The 19,410-nt window shown below is 33.5% G+C and overlaps 2 protein-coding genes and 1 long non-coding RNA gene across 4 annotated transcripts; 1 reads left to right on the top strand and 2 right to left on the bottom strand.

The window, feature by feature from the left end:
* Nucleotides 1-517: 517 nt before the first annotated feature.
* LOC111394739 (nifU-like protein 1, chloroplastic) lies at nucleotides 518-19,146 on the top strand. The gene is made up of 3 exons (XM_023020710.1): nucleotides 518-950; nucleotides 18,525-18,661; nucleotides 18,734-19,146. Exons 1-3 carry the CDS (start codon nucleotides 608-610, stop codon nucleotides 18,920-18,922), a joined length of 669 nt encoding a protein of 222 aa, XP_022876478.1. The 5' UTR covers nucleotides 518-607; the 3' UTR covers nucleotides 18,923-19,146.
* LOC111394759 lies at nucleotides 957-3,903 on the bottom strand. The gene is made up of 3 exons (XR_002702703.1): nucleotides 2,572-3,903; nucleotides 2,404-2,457; nucleotides 957-1,516 (listed from the first exon to the last, which is right to left on the bottom strand). It is a non-coding gene; the product is annotated as an uncharacterized LOC111394759 (long non-coding RNA).
* On the bottom strand, nucleotides 5,656-7,532 carry LOC111394747 (pentatricopeptide repeat-containing protein At3g46790, chloroplastic-like). 2 transcript variants are annotated; one of them, XM_023020730.1, is made up of 3 exons: nucleotides 7,045-7,532; nucleotides 6,164-6,424; nucleotides 5,656-6,075 (listed from the first exon to the last, which is right to left on the bottom strand). In XM_023020730.1, coding segments are annotated over exons 1-3 (279 nt in total). In that variant the 5' UTR covers nucleotides 7,061-7,532; the 3' UTR covers nucleotides 5,656-6,073. The 2 variants fall into 2 exon arrangements, with proteins under 2 accessions (XP_022876498.1, XP_022876490.1); XM_023020722.1 differs by having other exon boundaries at nucleotides 5,656-6,424.
* Nucleotides 19,147-19,410: the final 264 nt, after the last annotated feature.

Consider the following 19,410-nt stretch of genomic DNA (forward strand, 5'->3'; position numbering starts at 1 on the left):
GTATATAATTACTAAGAAAAAAGATTTTCGAGAAGTGCAGTTAAAAAAATTATCAAATTTTTTTGTAATGAGATAGTTAAAATGATTATTAAAAGTTTTGTAATGAGGTATACAATTACTGTGAAAAAGGTTTTCGAGAAGTACATTTAAGGAAATTATTAAAGAGACTGAATCCTTACTTTCTAGCGTTAAATGAGCTTCGAGCTAAGGACGAAACTCATGCTTTAATAGGAATTTCGAGAAGTACATTTACAAAGATTATTGGAAGTTTTTGTAATGAGGTATATAATACTACGGAAATTTTTTTCGAGAAGTACGGTTAAAGAGATTATCGGAAGTTTTTGTAACGAGATAGTTAAAAAAGATTATTGAAAGTGTTTTTAATGATATATGCAATTATTGTGAATTTTTTTTTTTTCGAGAATTACAATTAAAATAAATTATTGAAAGGTTTGGTAATAAAATATTCAACTACTGTGAAAAGGATTCTCGAGAAGTATATTCAAAGAGATCATCGAAAGTTTTCGTAATAAGGTATACAATTATCGTGAATAAAGATTTTCTAGAGGTACAGTTAAAGAGCTTATCATCTCCTTGACAAGTAACTATGGCGTCCTCTTCGACAACAGTTGGATTGTCCCACTTTCCATCTTCTACAAAAATCCCAAATAAAAAAATCCCCAAACCCTTATCAGGCTCAATCAGGACCCTTAATCTCAAGAAGAAAAATCAATCGAATAGTCGAGAATTGAATGTTAGTGTTAAAGCCTCAGTGGGTGCAAGTGGGCCTCCTTCCGTCACCGCTGGGCTGTATTCCTCAGACCAATTCGAGCTCACCATTGAAAACGTCGACAAGGTTCTTGATAACGTCAGGCCTTACCTCATCGCGGACGGCGGAAATGTCGATGTCGTGTCTGTTGAAAGCGGCGTCGTTTCTCTCAAGCTTCAAGGTGCGTGCTTATTGTTTTAAGATTTCCCCCTTTTTTGACTTCAGCGATTAGAATTAGTATGTTGGAATTTGCGGGGGTAACTGATCCAACAACAATTCAGTAGAACTAGTGGTGGTAGGTTTTTTCTAAATTGGGGTCATCAAACAAAGGAGAAAAACTGGTTATAATCTGGACTGCAAGCGTAAATTATCCCTTTATTCTGTTAGGACTTCAGATTTATATTTGCAGATTTTTCTGTTCCTCTTTGTTGGTCATAGAACAATCATGAAGACCTTAAACCTTCAGAATCCAAATCAGTTCAAAAAATTAAATGAACACCAAACGATTAATCAAAGAAATCTGAAATATGTTTTTTTAATAACCAGAAATTGCATTCAAGTTGTTAAAAAAATGCTGGAATTTTCATGAAACCCTCATGCCATGTCTATGAAGAATTAATCTGTACATCAAGTGACATTTTGTTCAATAAAGCTAGTAAAATAAGAAGAGGCTTACCTTTAGCAACATAGTATCCTAATAATAGCCCTTTTTTTGTATTTGGATGCCTCAAGATTCTGTTGATGATGCTGTGTTAAGCATAGAAGGAAACAATGAAGAGTTACAACACTCAAACCTTCACTGTGAAACCTTGTAACCATACAACATATTGTCTTAATAATATAATTTTTTTTGTATTGGGATGTCTCAAGTTTCTGTTAATGATGCTGTGCAATTAAGCATAGTAGGAAACAATTAAGATTTACTACTCTCAAAACTCTCATTGTAAAATCATACATACTTTCTACCCAGATAGAAAGAGATACTCATAAAATGCACAAGATCACTTGAATTACTAAAACCTATCACCTATTGAATACATTATTGGACAAATTTCGGAAACCCTACCCAGAAACCCAAAAGATTGAAGAGGAGAGGAGGGTGGGTGGCAGGGACGGATCCAGGAATTTAGGACTTAGGGGATGAAATTTACCGACAAGGAATCAACAATTCATTATTTTGCCGACAAGGCAACAACAAGTGGACAACCAATGAGGATCGGTTATAAAAATGTTAAAAAGTCATTTTTCATTTTCTAAATAATATAAATTGAAGCAAGAGTATAAAACACGTTAAAAATTCAAGAACACATAACATATTCAATGCAAATTAATTTTTTTTTTACATTTGGCAACCTTAGTTTCCTCCTCAATTGTGAGACCCCATGAAATAATATTTTTTCCCCTTTTCATAGTGCAAAGAGTGAAATTTACATGAAGTTGAGGAGTTTAAAATTTGAACTCCATAAAAATAAGAAAGTCAATAACAGGGAATTTATAGTGGATGGAGGATTTTGGAGTAGGAAAATTCAAAATATTTGTAGGACAAGAATATTCAAAAAAATTGGAACACAATCAAAGCCAGTTAACAAAAAACTAACCAAAAAAAGTAGAAGAAAAAATTGAGACAAGAATACCTGTGACTCTACGAAGTCAAACCGTAGATCGTTAATTGTTTCTACACTGGAAACCTACCAAAACAACGAGATCGGTGTAAAATTCCACAAATCAAAGTTCCGAATATAGAAATAAAAGTTGACTTTATAAAATTTGGGACAAAAACAATTGGAATTGGGGATCTCTACCTTCAATAAACTTTCCTTCAAATCCTTTTTGAGTTCTTGGATTCTTGAACTTAACCTTGAGAATGGCTAAAGAATCGAACTAGACTCATCAATGTAGACGAGAGACTGATGTAGAGAGGGATCGGATATGATGTATCTAATTTTGATGGATTTGGGCTAAAGGGCACACTTGCTGCTCTTATTTTGGACATGAGAAGTGAAGCATTGACACGTTGTTGGCCGTTGGCGTATCGGTGTACAATTTGTATCGACGAAATTACGTCTCTAACATTGAGGTCCCTTGCGGCAGTTTTGTTCAAGAACTGAAGAAGCGGCTTTTCAATGCGTAAAGCCCTAGTTTTTAAGAAGAATTGGAGAAACCCAATTTATAGAAAAATTGAAGAGGCGTGTTTGGTTTTATTGTAAATGAGAATTAAATTTGCTCTTTTTTTAACAATTCAATTACCACTTTCTAAAAAAGGTGGTTTTTTAAATCTAAAAAGAAAGGTAACTCTATAACCACTATAATTTATCATTTTTACTCCAATTAAAAATCAAACTTGTAAAGGAAGCGAAATTGCCTTTTCTTTTATGTCAGGTTTGATTTATATTTGTCATTCAACTACTAATATTTGACGTAATACGTATAATTTTTATAAGTATAATTTTTATTACTTTAGACTATTAAATTAAGGAAATTAAAAATTAAAAAAATAGCATTTTAATCAACGTGTCAATGACGTATTAGGTTGAAATTTTTCGTAAAATCTTGTGTCGACATATTTGTGTAGTTTCTTCTTAGGACGCTTGCTAGTGTTAAAAATGTTTGATTTGAAATCAAAACTGTGCTGCTGGTCCATCCCTCCCTGAATCCACCATTGGTGGATAGGGAGGGGAGTGAGTTCCAAGAGTGTCATCTTCTAAGAAGCTCAAATACATGTAAACTTATTGCATACCCATATTCGATAGTATCCAAGATTGGGTATGCTCGGATACGCTCTAATACGTACCTGATACGCGTTTTCTAATTGTTTTAAATTTTTTAAATTTTCAATACATATTGGATACTTATGACATGAGAAGAAGAAGAATTTTATTGATTTTATACTCTTTTAATACTTATTATTGGTAATAGATAACAACGCTTTTTTTACTTAATACATATCTATTGTTATTATCGATAACTTATTGAAAATAGATAACATTTATTAATGAACAATTTTAAGAAAGTAAATGTATTTTAAGATAATAGATAATTACAATTTATGCTTACTATTGAGAATTGACGTAATAGTAAAAAATTGACAATTATAGCCCCTGTTTGGTTCTCATTCTTTTCTCATTAAAATGAAAAATATGACCGTTATCGATCATATCAAGCCACCAAATTTAAATTTCTATCTCTTGTGTGGGGCCCTTAACGGTTATATTTTTCATTCTCATTTTCGCAAAAATGAGAAACAAACGGGGCATAGTTTTATTATTGAAAATAAACAATAGTATTAAATCTTCTAATATATGTAAAACTGTGTAAATGACTATTTATAGTTTTATTATTGAAAATAGATAATAATATTAAAATTTTTAATACATTCAAAAGTATGATAATAATTGATGATTATAGTTTTATTATTGGAAATTAATAATGATATTAAAACGTTTAAAGAATCATGTTAATAAATTGTACAAAAGGAGAATTCAAAGTGTGGGACAATTAAGTATTAATATAAAATATTTTATATTAGATGAGCCAGAGTTTGGTTGCTTGAGATTGTTAATCTATCATTAGATGAGCCAGAGTTCGAGTGTGATTTTAATGAAAACGAAGAAGCAGATGATGGTGATGTTGAAGCACATGAAGTTGGGACAATTAGGGGCTGCTCTCTTCGTGTTTCAATTTTGTAATTTTGAGTTTTAAATTCATTTTGAGTGACTGTTTTGAAATGGTTGAAAATCCGTTCTTTTCGACATTTTGAAAAACAGTTTCTGGAAACATGAAATTGGAAAACGCATTTATTTTGAAATTTTGAGAATACTTTTTTATAATATTTTATTCAAGAAATCTGATTATTTAATAAATTTTAATATTTTAATGTTAATATAGTAATAAATAACATATAAATTTTGAAATTGGTAAAAAATGATTTGAATGTTGATGAAATGTATTGAATAACTCATTTTTTACCCTACATTCTTTAATAAAGTGTTGATGAAAAATGATTGGAGTGTTTATAAATATAAGCCAAATATAGCTTTTGAAGTTCTCAAAATCAGTTTCATTTGTAATTAATTTTCATTTCCACCACTAACATAAGTCAAAATTCAATGACATGAAACATGTTCGTGAAATGTAAAATTTGTCTTGATTGAAACCTCATGCGTACAAATTACTTCAAAAGTCTATAATCCTTTTGAGGCAAATAATACGTTTATATGTACAAATGTGAAACTATCCCTTCTATATTGAATTGCACATCACCAATGTTTGTAGTTTTATACTCACAATCAAGTATCATATAAAAAAAAAATAACATCCGTTTCTTCTTATGCTTCAAATCATAAAGTTCCATCTCATTTTGTCTCTTATCTTACTCTTTTTTATATCATCAGCTGTATAAGTAAGTGCAAGAATCTCATGTTACAATGGCCAAAGGTTATCTCATGTTACAAGTGCAAGAATCATCAGCTACATTTCACTACATCACGAGCCGCATGTTACAATAGCCAAATTGAACTTCAAGAACTAGCTAGACAGTAGCCACAAAATCAATTAATGAAAACTATTTGCCTAGAACTTATAACTCGCTTCTTGATCATAATCCAAGAATACTCAAGCATAGTTGTGGATTACACGCATATCTAACTTCTAAGTGCACACTTGTGGATAGCACTTTACACCACAGTAGAATAAACAATTTTCTCTCTCTTTTTCCTTAATACTGCCAGACACCTTAAGAAAATCAACCTATTGGCAAGAGCCCTGACCCGTTAAGTTTTTCTTCATTTCTTTCATTCACTGAGGTCAGATCGTATGACCCCTTCAAAGTATTGCATTGTTTGATTATTAACAATAAATAATCCACCCATGTGATGATTCGTGTAAAAACAAAGTAGGCAGATTGCTTGAGGATTCTTTTCCAAGCTTCAGCATACAATTATATTAATACATTGGAGATAGATGATAAATCAGATGAAGAGAAATTCCTATCAGTTCAATTTATTGTATGCAGCTGAACTAAGTTGTAAATATATATTTTGCGCTCTTTAATTAGTACTTTTTGTAAACATTTGTATTACTAGATCAAGGGCATGCTCGTCTCTAAAATTTCAAAAGTAAAAACCTCAATGCATAAACACTTTTGGAGGTCGTATATGTGAAATGGCTGAATATCTTACCTAACCTGTACGTGTATGAAGTGCTTAACAGCTCTTGGAGAATCCCTTAGATGACCATTATGATAAGCAAAGACTAGATTGAAATTCTGCACATCAGTTACCAATAATCCCCACGAGCATTCCCTGTTTCTGAAGTGGTGAAAGTTACATATCTCGAACCAAAATATCCATACTCACAAGCTTGGAAATGAATTCGGTGAAAGAATGAGAGTCTCACATAATCTCAGATTCTTGGTTATTCTGATAGTTTCCCCTTTGCTGCAATTTATTAGCCCAAATGCAACTGCTAGCTTTTCACTATGGCCCAATACTATTCGTTCTTTCTCCTCGCTATTGAGATCATAGAGTACTACAATGGTCTCTGGCACATAACCCTCTTCCTTCATCTCGGTAGACAATTTTAGCTGCAAAGCATGGATCTGCTCAATTTGTGAATTTAGCTCATCAATGAACTTAAATTTGCTCAGTTTGCAGACTCCTTCAGAAAATCAAGAAGCATAATATTGTCAAGATTCTCAATGAAGAAACCAAAGTACAAAGAAAATCCAGAAGACAAAAAGAAGAAATAAATTCAAAGAGCAGGAAGCAAAACTCACATTGCATAAATTTTTGAACTTTTCCCTACTTATCTTCCAGTTACTAAAGCTCCCATTTTGTGAATAGCTAAACCTGCTGGAAGTTCTTTAGTCTTAAAATTTTATATTAAACTTGTAAGCATCCGTTGGTCTGTATGTCAAATCTTAATTGAATGATGCCTCAATCACCAAGCTTTTTCAAATCAAACTATTACCTGTCTTGCCATATTATAACCCAAGTGTATCACATATACAAATATGATTTCTTGTTGACTGCATATCACGTACCCTTTCTCGGTTAGTTTCCACAATAGTTAATTAACCACAACTTCACCCAACAAAAATACAAAACAAAACCTAAATTACAATTAACTTTAAAACATAAAAGAAACTCGCTACTAATATTCAAAATGCAGTTAAAATGAAGAACAACTAATTACGCCTAAATACAAACACATAAAGGCAAATTAAAACTCCAAAAGTCAGCTAACACGAATTCAAATACTGAATTTTTAAAAATTACCTCTTTTTGCTAACATAGATGCAAAAACTTCTTCTCAACATCTAGACAAAATTGCAGGTGACCTATGGTGCTACTAGATGCGCCTGGTTGAGAGGAGTGGAGTGATGATCCGCGCTCAAAATGCTGGCCGACGGTGGTGGAAATATGGTGAAAATTGTGACTGGTAGCACGGTTTTGGGTGGTGATTGGGGTTGTTTTGGGCAACTCCGTGGCCAGGTGGTGACACGAGGTTGAAAAGGAAGGTGAGGGGGTTTGAATGGTTGTGAAATCTAGTGTTCTAGGTGGCGGGTGATGGTCGATTGTTGAGGAAGAAGGTAGCGGGTCTTGGTTGGTTCTATGCTCTCACGTGCTATAATGGAAAAGGGGTTTTTTCGCGTGTTTTCAATTTTTCTGTATTTTGTACTTGAAATGCACAAAACGTCTTTTTTGACGTTTTGTGTTTTAGTACAATTTTTTATTTTTTATTTTTATTTTTTTTGAAAAGTCATTTTTTCGAAAATGGGAAGGAGAACACATTTTCACCGTTTTGAAAAATCGAAAATAGAAAACGGCTAGAAAACAGCCCCTTAAGTATTAATATAAAATATTTTAGTATTTTATTTTATCTTTATTGTCTGGCTTTTGTTTTAATTTTTGTATTTTTTATTATAATAATGAAATTAAGCTAAATTTTATGATATAACTTATGAAAAACACTACACACACATATAGCTCACACATATCCGTGTGGTATAATTTTTGAAAACTTGTATCGACATACGCGTATTGTATCATATCGTATTCGAATCCGTACTTAGGTCAGTAGATTTGTTGCTGATGTAACACTTTTGGATGAAACAACGTGTACTTCATCAAGTTTAAAATGATGAATCATCTTGTCTTAATGGAATAATTGCATTAAAAGCCTCAAACCTTTAAAACACTAGTAGACTTCCTCCAAATATTTGATTTGTTGCCGTTGTTACCCTTAACATTTTCAAACGTTGTAGGTGAAGCCCCTTTGGACAGTTTCCATCCATAATTCCACTAGTTGACCAAAAATTTAACTTTGACCACATTATAATCAATTTTAATGAGGGTAAAATGATACTTTCATATTTATCACATTAAATAGCAAAATTTAAAAAAAAAAAAAAGGAAAAATTGTACCTTTTTCTTCCCAAAACAGACCTACAACAAACAGAAAACCCTAAATTTGATTTTCAAAACTAGATGAAAAGTAGCTAAAAAATACTTTTGCTTTCAAAACCTAAAAGTTAAAGACTTTTTAGCATGAAAACTAAAAATCGCCGCCTGGAAAAAATACTCCAATGGTGGTTTTAGATAGAGAGAATTGAGTTCAAGGTGAGGAGACGAGGAGTTTTGGAAAGGTAGAGATGTTGAGGATAGCAAAGACCAAATGCTTCAGTTTTGCTTTTAATTTCCCCTTCCATCACACTATACCTACCAGGCACACACACACACACACTCTCTCTCTCTCTCTCATCAAAGCCCTTTTTCCAGGTTATATATATATAACCTGGTTTAGTCGTATGTATGTATATCTTTGAACAACGTTTGACCTGAAAGAAGTGATTTGGTGGGTTGGGTGGATTTGGGAAAAAGGTACAGTTTTTCCTTTTTTTTTTTGTTATTTAATGTGATAAATATGAAAATACCATTTTACCTTCATTGAAATTAGTTATAATAAGTTAAGTTTTTGGTCAATTGACGAAATTATGAATGGAAACTGTTCAAAGGGGCTCCACCTGCATCGTTTGGAAAGGGTAAGGATGACGATTGCAACAAATCAAAGATTTGGAGAAAGTTTGTTTTAAAGTTTGGGGCTTTTATTGCAATTATCCTAGTCTTAATTGATAGTAAATGTGGCCTTGAGACTATCTTTGCCTGGTATGTCTTGAACAGAACAAAATGGAGGGAAACAATGACACTATTAATCAGAGATACTCACAATCTATAAATCCAAATTGCACAATTTATGAACAACAAATAAATAAATAGAGCATTGTGATATGATATTTTCTTTTCAAATAGCTTTATGAAACTTATTTTCACTGATTGGGTAACAACTAGCATGTTTTGAAAGGCCAAGGTCTAGATTGGAAGACGCTTGATGCTTATTGAAGTTGCTTTGGAATTAACATTATAAATTTAATAAATGTAAGTTATACTTTTAAACCCTGAGGTGTAGTTCAGTGGTCAGGTTACGAGTTTGCTCACCAATGGTCACCGGTTCGAGTCCTCTTAGGGTCACTGAAGTGAGTACCCAACTGTAAACTTCAGAGCTCCGTGGGATTAGTCAAGGTGTGCATAAACTGACTCGGACATCCATGGTCATGAAAAAAAAGAAGTTATTCCTTTAAACCAACTGCCTGTACAAATTAATCAGCATGATTGTTCATTTATTATCATGTTTTGATGAGATTTGTCATAAAAAAGTTTTTGTGGAAAATTTCTACCAATGTGTCAGCTAAAGTTTGGGTGGACAATTGTGTCCATTCCTTGGTCAGTGGGAGTGCAAATTACGTTCTTAGCTATCAGAGGAGTTAAAATTTTCACGCATTATCACAACTTATTTCATTGGTAGTCCTATAATCCTATTGCTAGTAAAGCTACATGTTAGCTTTAGGAATAGTAGCTTGCTTGTAAAATCTAGCGCCCTCAAGCGTAAATATTGTCTTGTTTACAGATCTATATGCAACTGACAGTGTGCTGTTTATAACAGATGAAGATTGATGCCATTTATTTTTGCATTAGACATAAGTATTGATGCCTACAATGATTTGGGGACAGAGAAACTGATATGAAAATCTTTACTGTACTCTGATGCATGAGTGTATATCATATTTCTTTGCTTTCCAAGAATCATGATAGAGTTTTTGAACTTTTAGACCGATTTTTAGTTTTAGAAAGTCAATTCCTTCTCAACAAGGATACTGAGCTTCTTTTGGCTAATATGGCAAAACGGTTTCATCAGCTTGTATGAGCCAAGCGATTACTGTTTTAAATCATGTATTTTGAGAATTATTACAGAACTTTAAGGCCTATTTTTCGTTTTAGAAAGTCAATTCGTTCTCAACAAGGGATACTGAACTTCTTTTCGCTAATTATGGCACAACTGTTTCATCAGCTTGTATGAGGCCAGGGATTAATGTTTTAAGTTATGGTTTATGGATAAGTTTAGCACACTAAAGAACACATGGATAACTTCCTTTTTATTCCTTGAGGACTTCCCAAAACTCACAATATAATCTTTGCTATAGTTATTCTATTTTGAGGTTTGGTTGCAAGGATGTTTGGCTGATTAGAGATTTCCCCTGGACTATGCAAAAGCAGTAAGTGAATCTACACAATTACCCTTGCATGCGATAGAGACTTCTTAATTATTAATTATGAATTTAGGTGAAAAAGAGTTGTCAGCCACTTTCTATTCTATCTACAATTAGATCTTTTTTTCTCCAGCAAAACTCTAGTTAGATAGCTGACAATTATAAAATAACCTTAGGTTATTCCTTTTGTAGTAATGTTGACACGACTCGTTCCGAATCATCCTAATAGGCCCGACACGTGTCGTGCGCCGATGGTAGATACCGGCTAAGTGCCGGACCACCATCAAGGCAACTTTGACCTGTTTTGATTGTAGTATGTGTTGACCCCAAAAAGTGCGCCAACAAATGCCGGTCTCACCCACGCTTGCGTGGACGAATGTCCAACACGTTAAAACACGTAGACGGTTTAAAACGAGCGGTTCAAAGGGGCGTGGGAGTAGCCCAACGACGCGGGACGGTGACGTTCGGAATCCGGCGGGTTGTTCGTAATCCGATTGTACAATAATTACCAACCGGTGCTCGTAAATGTATATGTGAAAGTGTATAAACTCGATTTGTGTAGTGCAAGTAAAATGAGAGAGTTGAGTAAATGTAGTCTTAAGTATTGATTCTAGCATTAACCTTTGACATTACACAATGGAAGTATTTATAGTGATATATGTGAAATGGGAGCCCTTGGATGAAGTGGCACGTGGAGTCATCTCTTTAGTTCAAACGTCTTTTCCTAGGTATGGGACTTGACTTGCTAGCTTACGGCGCATTTATTGCTTGCGCAGGTCCTCCATACTAGTGACAAGACTTGACCTTATGATTGTGACAAACGTTCCATCAATCATTCGAATAAGATCTCTGAGCAGGCGATCTCTTGGGAGAAGTGACTGTGGAGGTAGTTCCTCGTGGTTAAGAGGCTCGTGCATCAGCTTCGGGGTTTCAACCATTTGACAAATACTTCCACTTGAGGACCTCAGCTACATTCAAAAAGGTTTCCATGCTTCCGAGTCATGGGCCTCGGTAGTTGGACTTCGGCAGACTCGCGTACATCGGATCGAGGAGCCTCGACGGATGGACCTCGGCTGAAGCACTTCGAAAATAACCCACCTCGGCAATGTGTGCCACCTCGGCAGGAATGCCACGTGGATGAGGATGGGTGGGCCATTGGCCCAGGTGGGTAGGACAGGTGTGACAATACCGAACAGTATGCTTTGTAAAAATTTTGGCAGAGTTCCCCTGAATTATGGACTAAAACATATAGTTTAAAATAGGGTATACTGGCCCATAGAATATCAACTATTCAAAATACAACACTGACAATTCGACCTTTGCGACAATTTATAAACCCACAATATCCAAAATGCATAATATATATAAAACATAGCAGACCCAAAACATGGAACTAATTTCTGACCAAAAGAAGTGTCTATCCTAAAACATGAACTATTAAACTGATAAGATGAGTCATACAATGCTTGACAATTTATGGCTCAACCCGATAGGTCAACTGGCCTAGTAGTGCCCAACCCAGCTACTATCTAATAAGAGAAATTGTGATAAAATGTGAGCCTATAATTCAGTAAGTGGATATTTCGTAAGTAAATATATATTTTCTAGATATGCCAACTTTCTGAAAACTAGTATATAATGAAAATGTTCTTTTATTGTACTATAAACTAAAATATTTATTTTTTAAATTGAAATGACTAAATTCTGTAATCTGAAAACTGATGAATTGCAAGTTACTGAAAATCACACCGAAAAGATACTCGGAATAACCTTACTCATTTACCAGTTAGTACCGATATACATGGCAGAACTATTCGATTCTGTAACTTTGAAATTCTTAAATTCTGGTCATACGTGCGCAGAGCTTAAATTCTGGTCATACACTATGGAAACACATTCACAATAGTGCAGAGTGGGTTAAATCACTATAACTGGTCATACACTGTGGAAATACATTCACACTAGTACAGACGGGGGTAAAATCACCTGGGTACTTTCTGGTGGCTTTGAGAAATAACTTTAAATATTCTTAAACACGTAATATCGATAAAACATGCTAATGAAATTATTTAACTGAACTGGATCAAACTTTAAACACAACTATTTATAAATCAACTTTATTCTAAAAATTATTCTATCAATTCAACTGTGTGAAATAATAAATTTTCTGATTTACTATAAATTGAATAAATGCTTATTGCTGAAAAATTAATTTTCATCCACTCACTCAATACGAGTTACAGACTAGGCCGGTCGGTAAGCTTTTTCAATTTCTTCATTACCACTTGAAATACGTTACAAAATAACTAATTTATCCTCTATCAAATTAAGAAACCTTAATATCTAATGATAGAACTTAAAATTTCTTGATACTTGAATAAATTCCCAAATTTTCCTTTATTAATTGGAGTTAATCACACTTCATGATCTCTTGACTAATAACTAATTCATCAACATAACCTTCATTCCAAGCATTTATGTAATTACCACTTCATTCTAGTGACAACTTATCACAATGCTTCGACCAATTAAATTTTCCTCTTGTTCTATAATTTCATGCTTCCAAATAATTTTTTCCACATCACTATCATTTCTACAAACACTATTTAATCCAAAAATCCCCAACAAACTTTCTAGGGTTTGCTAAAATAATATTCCTTACCTAGCTGAAATTAGAATTGAAGTAATCCCCAAACCTGAGCTCCAATTCGTGTTTATCATACCTAAATTTGAAAACTTCTACTACAAGTTAAAACCCTAGAATTTTAACGTAAATCATACTTTATCACTTGAAACAAATAGAAAAATTCAACCCAAACTTGGAGAAAATAACATTAGCTTACTTCCTCTTCTTCCCTTCCCTTCTCTTCCTTTCTTCCTTCTTTCTCTTATTCTTCTCTTTTTTCCTTAGTTTTTCTCCCTTTTTTGGTCTTTCCAGCTCTCTGTCCCGTTTTTCAGTGTGTGTATTTTTGAGAGAAAATTGGTCAATTCTAGTGATTTAATGGTCCACTTGCTAAAAATTGCAAAATAAGTCCTTCAACTCCCTTTTCATAAACATTTAATCCTAAACTTCCAAAAATATATAAATAAATTTCCAACTTTAAATTGTATCCAATTTAACCTTCATAAATTGCCAATTGTAAAATAAACCTCAATAAAATATTTAATTTCATTTTAGTCCTTAATTAGCTTTGAACTTGACTAGTCAACATTTCAATTTTTGAATATAAAAATTGAGTTGTAACAATTTTTAGGCGCAGGAAAAATCTTGAATTTGTAGTTGGAGACAGTTTTTCTTAAATTATTTCCTTGGAAAGGGGTGTTGAGATTTGGCAAGCGAGGAAAGTTGAGTCCACGATATATTGGACCCTATGAGATTATTGAGCGGATTGGTCTAGTTGCATATTGATTAGATCTGCCAGATGAATTATTTCGGATCCATGATGTTTTTCATGTTTCCATGCTTCGCAAGCACGTTGCAGATCTCTCTCATGTTCTGGAGTCTCACCGAATTCAGTTGAAGGAGAATTTGACTTATATAGAAGAGCTAGTGAAAATCTTAAACAAGAAAGTGCAAACTCAATGAAACAAGACAGTTGCACTTGTTAAGGTATTTTGGCAGAATCAAACAGTAGAAGAAGCTATATGGGAGAACGAGGATCAGATGCGTGCTCAATATCCTTATTTATTCATTGCCTAGTCAGTTGTCAGTTGAATTTCGAGGACGAAATTCTTTTAAGGAGGTAAGATTGTTACAACTTAATTTTTATAGTAAAAAATTCAAATGTTGACTAGTCAAGGTCAAAGTCAATTAAGGACTAAAATGAAATTAAATATTTTATTGGGGTTAATTTTACAATTGGAAATATATGAAGGTTAAATTGGATACAATTTAAAGTTGAGAATTTATTTATATATTTTTGGAAGTTTAGGATTAAATGTGTTATGAAAAGGGAGTTGAAGGACTTATTTTGCAATTTTTAGCAAGTGGACCATTAAATCAGTAAAATTGACCCATTTTCTCTCAAAAAAACACACACACACACTGAAAAACGGGGCAGAGGGCTGGAGAGACCCAAAAAGGGATAAAAACTAAGGAAAAAGAAGAAGAAAAAGAGAAAGAAGGAAGAAAAGGAAGTGAGGTAAAGTTATTTTCTCCAAGTTTTGGTTGAATTTTTCCAATTTTTCCAATTGTTTCAAGTGAGAAAGTATGATTTATGTTAAAATTCTAGGGTTTTAAGTTGTAGTAGAAATTTTCAAATTTAGGTATGATAAACACGAATTGGAGCTCAAGTTTGGGGATTACTTCAATTCCAATTTCAGCTAGATAAGGAATATTATTTTAGCAAACCGTAGAAAGTTTATTTATGATTTTTGGATTAAGTAGTATTTGTGGAAATGATGGTGATGTGGAAATAATTATTTGGAAGCATGAAATTAAGGAACAAGAGGAAAATTTAATTGGTCGAAGTATTGTGATAAGTTGTCACTAGAATGAAGTGGTAATTACATAAATGCTTGGAATGAAGGTTATGTTGATGAATTAGTTATTAGTGAAGAGATTATGAAGTGTGATTAGCTCCAATTAATAAAGGAAAATTTGGGAATTTATTCAAGTATCAAGAAATTTAATTTTAAGTTCTATCATTAGATATTAATGTTTCTTGATTTGATAGAGGATAAATTAGTTATTTTGTAACGTATTTTAGATGGTGACGAAGAAATTGGAAAAGCTTACCGACCGGCATAGTCTGTAACTCGTATTGAGTGAGTGGATGAAAATTAATTTTTCAGTAATAAGTATTTATTCAATTTATAGCAAATCAGAAAATTTATTATTTCATACAGTTGAAATGATAGCATAATTTTCAGAATAAAGTTGATTTATAAATAGTTGTGTTTAAAGTTTGATCCAGTTCAGTTAAATCATTTCATTAGCATGTTTTATCGATATTACGTGTTTAAGAATATTTAAAGTTATTTTTAAAAACCACTAGAAAGTACCCAGGTGATTTTACTCCCGTCTGCACTGGTGTGAATGTATTTTCACAGTGTATGACCAGTTATAATGATTTTGCCCGCTCTACACTATTGTGAATGTGTTTTCATAGCGTGTTACCAGAATTTCAGCTCTGTGAGCGTATGACCAGAATTTAAGAATTACAGAATCGAATAGTTCTGCCATGTATATCAGTACTAACTGGTACATGAGTAAGGTTATTCCGGGTATCTTTTCAGTGTGATTTTCAGTAACTTGTAGTTCATCAGTTTTCAGATTACAGAATTTAGTCATTTCAATTTAAAGAATAAATGTTTTAGCTTATAGTACAATAAAAGAATATTTTTATTATATACTAGTTTTTAGAAAGTTGGCATATCTAAAAAATATATATTTACTTATGAAATATCCACTCACTGAGTTATAGGCTCATATTTTATCACAATTTCTCTTATCAGATAGTAACTGAGTTGAGCACTACTGGGCCAGTTGACCTATCGGGTTGAGCCATAGATTGTTAAGCATTGTATGACTTAGCTTATCAGTTTAATAGTTCATGTTTTGGGATAGACACTTCTTTTGGTCAAAAATTAGTTCCATGTTTTAGGCCTGCTATGTTTTGTATATATTATGCATTTTGGGTACTGTGGTTTATAAATTGTTGCAAAGGTCGAATTGCCTGTGTTGTATTTTGAATAGTTGATATTCTGTGGGAAAGTGTACCCCTATTTTAAACTATATGTATCTGTTTGGGATATTGGATTATATATTACAGGTGGTTTTAGTCCATAATTCAGGGAGAATTTTGTCAAAATTTTTACAAAGTATATTACAATCAAAACAAGTCAAAGTTGTTTTGATGGTGAGTCCGGCACTTGGTGTTTACCCTCGGCGCACGACACGTGTCAGGTCTATTAGGATGATTTGGGGCGAGTCGTGTCAAATGTACTACACAGAAACTCCTGATCTGAAAATGGAGCCTATCACTTCTTATTGCCAAACCTAAACGTGTTCTCAGATAGATTTTAATATTATGAAGAGGGATGCATGGATAAAGATTTTGTCTGTTAAAGCCGTCTCAACAGTGAATAAAGTAAATAAGTAATTGTAGGATGGAGTTAAGCTTGATCTTAAGTTTGAATATCAATCCATTGGATGGTAAATTTCTAAAATGGAGTAGTCAGAATTCTTGCCAGTAAGGTCCATCAGTATCAGGTTCAGTTTTTGCTTCGCATTATAGTAAGTTTTCCTTTGTTTAACACCCTTTCTAATGGAATTAAAGCTGTAATTATAATCCTTCGTCTTGGAAGCCTCAAACACATGTTAATGATGCCACACATCAGGGAAAGTTGCGTACATGGTCCCTAACATTTGGAGTCATTTGAAGTTTGGTCCCTAACATTCATTTTATGGAGCAAGTTAGTTCATTTTGGAGTGTCTCGACTATATCAGGTGTTAAATTCATTGAAAAGAACTTCTGCCTGTAGGTTAATGAAATCAAAAATTGAAGAAGAAAAAGGAAATTTTAAAAAAGGGAAAGCAAGGAAAAGTTAAAACAAGATAAAACAACATTGGCCTCCCCCCTCGTCCAACCTGACTTTGGAAGGGAGCTGGACGTTTGGGGAGGAGAAGGGTGGATGGCTGGGCTGGACAGGGGGAAGGAGAGAGGGCGTTCCATAAGTTGAAGGTTGGGGACCTAAATGCCCCAAAAAAAAAAAAAAAAAAAAGGATTGAAGTATTTTCTTTTTAACATCATGCCACCTCGCTCCTCTTCCTTTTCCTTCTCTCTTTACTTTAAGTCTGTTACGTCTGTACAAGAAGAAAAAATTCATTGTTTAAATCACATATCCTATGCTCAATGTCTCTAACAAACTCTTTATCACATTGCCAATTAGCTCCCACCTTATGTCCTGGCATCTCTGAGGTACTATGTTGAGCATGCTAAGTCTGAGTTCACTTTATCCATACCCATAGTTCCCACTTATTGGAGAACAACTATATCAATTAAGAGAGAAGCTTGCTCATGACCCTTGTCTAAGCTTGGACAACTATGAAAAATGTCAACTTCTTTGGCTCAACAATAACATTTTCGATTATCCCATGCCTAAATTTGATCCTTTTCTTTTTTTTTTATTCCATCATCCCCAAGATACTCTCAGCAGGATCTTGAAAGATCTTCCAAGCCTAGAAACACGGTACCAGGGCTTATGGTTTCAACTTACATTGAATTCCCATTTTGGATGTGCTTCATGAAGTGAGTCAAGTTCTTGGCGAATCAATTTAACTGACATCCTAATTCAATGGAACCCAACAAAAAGCATTGTAGGGAAAGGATTTGGAAGCATGGAACCCTAAGGATGAAGAGCATAAAGATTTTGGATCAAAGTGCACAAGAATTGGATTAGATGTATCAAAATAGAGTATTATGGAATGTTTGCACAAACTGTGATGATTTTCCTCATTGAGTGAAAATGATGCAAGGAAAATGAGCTTGTGGGCTTAATGAAGTTACTTTGGCCCTCATATACAAACAGATATCTTCAGCCTTCATATGTATGTATACATTCTTTAGGTTGGATTTTGGGTGTTTATTCCATAGAAGATCATTTTAATGAGCTTCAGCAGATAGTTTTGGGATTTAAGGTGGTCAAGATCAAGATGGTTGATGGAGTTGTATGCTTTGTTTTTAGGAATGTGATGAATCTTAAGAGCACATTGCCTCAACTGTCTTTGAGGAACAGAGAAGTTTGGTAGACGATGTCTGATATTTTGAAAACAAATTTCTTTCAGCTGGCCAATATATGTGCATGATTGCCTGGTTGAAATCCTAGAAGATATATCATATAGAAAACTTTTCATACTGGAAACATAATTGGGGTTTTAGAGTCTCTAATATTTTAATAATTTCTAGTATTTTGTTAGATATTTCTTACCTAAAATAGACTAGTTTAAACGTATATAAAGATAATGAAACAAATTGATAGTTTCTCATACAAAATTCTTCTTCCCCTTCTCTCTCCTCTTCTTCTCTTCCTTTCTATAGTTCTACTATTTTATTTAATTGCATTTGTTTATTTAGATCACTACTTGTGCTTCCAAATCCGATTCTTAGCTGCTGTTGTCTTTACCTGTACTTCATGAATGAACAACAGGAGCATGTGGAAGCTGTCCTAGCTCAACAACTACAATGAAAATGGGTATTGAAAGAGTTCTCAAGGAAAAATTTGGTGATGCAATCAGGGATATTTGTCAAATAAATGATGAACAAATTAGCGAGACAACGGTTGAGGTCTGTCTATATCGAACTTTATCAGTTTAAGTTAAATACAGTGAGTCTCACAATCAGCTTATATATCTGCAGGCAGTGAATTGTCATTTAGACATTTTAAGGCCAGCCATTAAGAATTTTGGTGGAAGTGTGGAAGTATTATCTATCACAGACGGGATTTGCCGAGTAAAATACGAGGGACCTGATTCTATTGGATCTGGAATTAAAGCAGCTATAAAGGAGAGATTTCCTGATATTATTGATATCGAGTTCACTAACTAGAAGAAAACTCAGACTTTCATGAAGGCATTTTTTTTCATGGCTTTGTTAGAGTACCATTTTTTAATTATTTTTTTTGGCAGTTTGAATGGAAATCAAATGTTATGCATGCCAGGAATGTAATTCTATGCACAGTACATATATATCTTGTTCCTAATAAGTAGTCTTGATTCTTGAACTAAGTAGCAACTACCTATATGAAAAATGTAATATTTTTTAAATATTAATTCTCGCCAGATAATAAAATAAGTGACTCTCTCTCTCTCTCTCTCTCTCTCTCTCTCTCTCTCTCTCTCATGTGATCCAAGGGGTAGAAATTATCAAGTATTTGAGGAATGTCGAGATAAAGTTAAGACCAAGAATCGAGCTAAATTTGAGATCTCGAAGAGCCAATAAAGCCGTCCAATTACTTGATTGGGCTATGGAGTACAAAATGTAGAAGTTGACAAGCCGAACAATTTATATGTTGGTCATAAAGGTGAAATCATGTT

The sequence above is a fragment of the Olea europaea genome, chromosome 1 (genome assembly GCF_002742605.1).
Source record: "Olea europaea var. sylvestris chromosome 1, O_europaea_v1, whole genome shotgun sequence".
Taxonomy (NCBI): Eukaryota; Viridiplantae; Streptophyta; class Magnoliopsida; order Lamiales; family Oleaceae; genus Olea; species Olea europaea.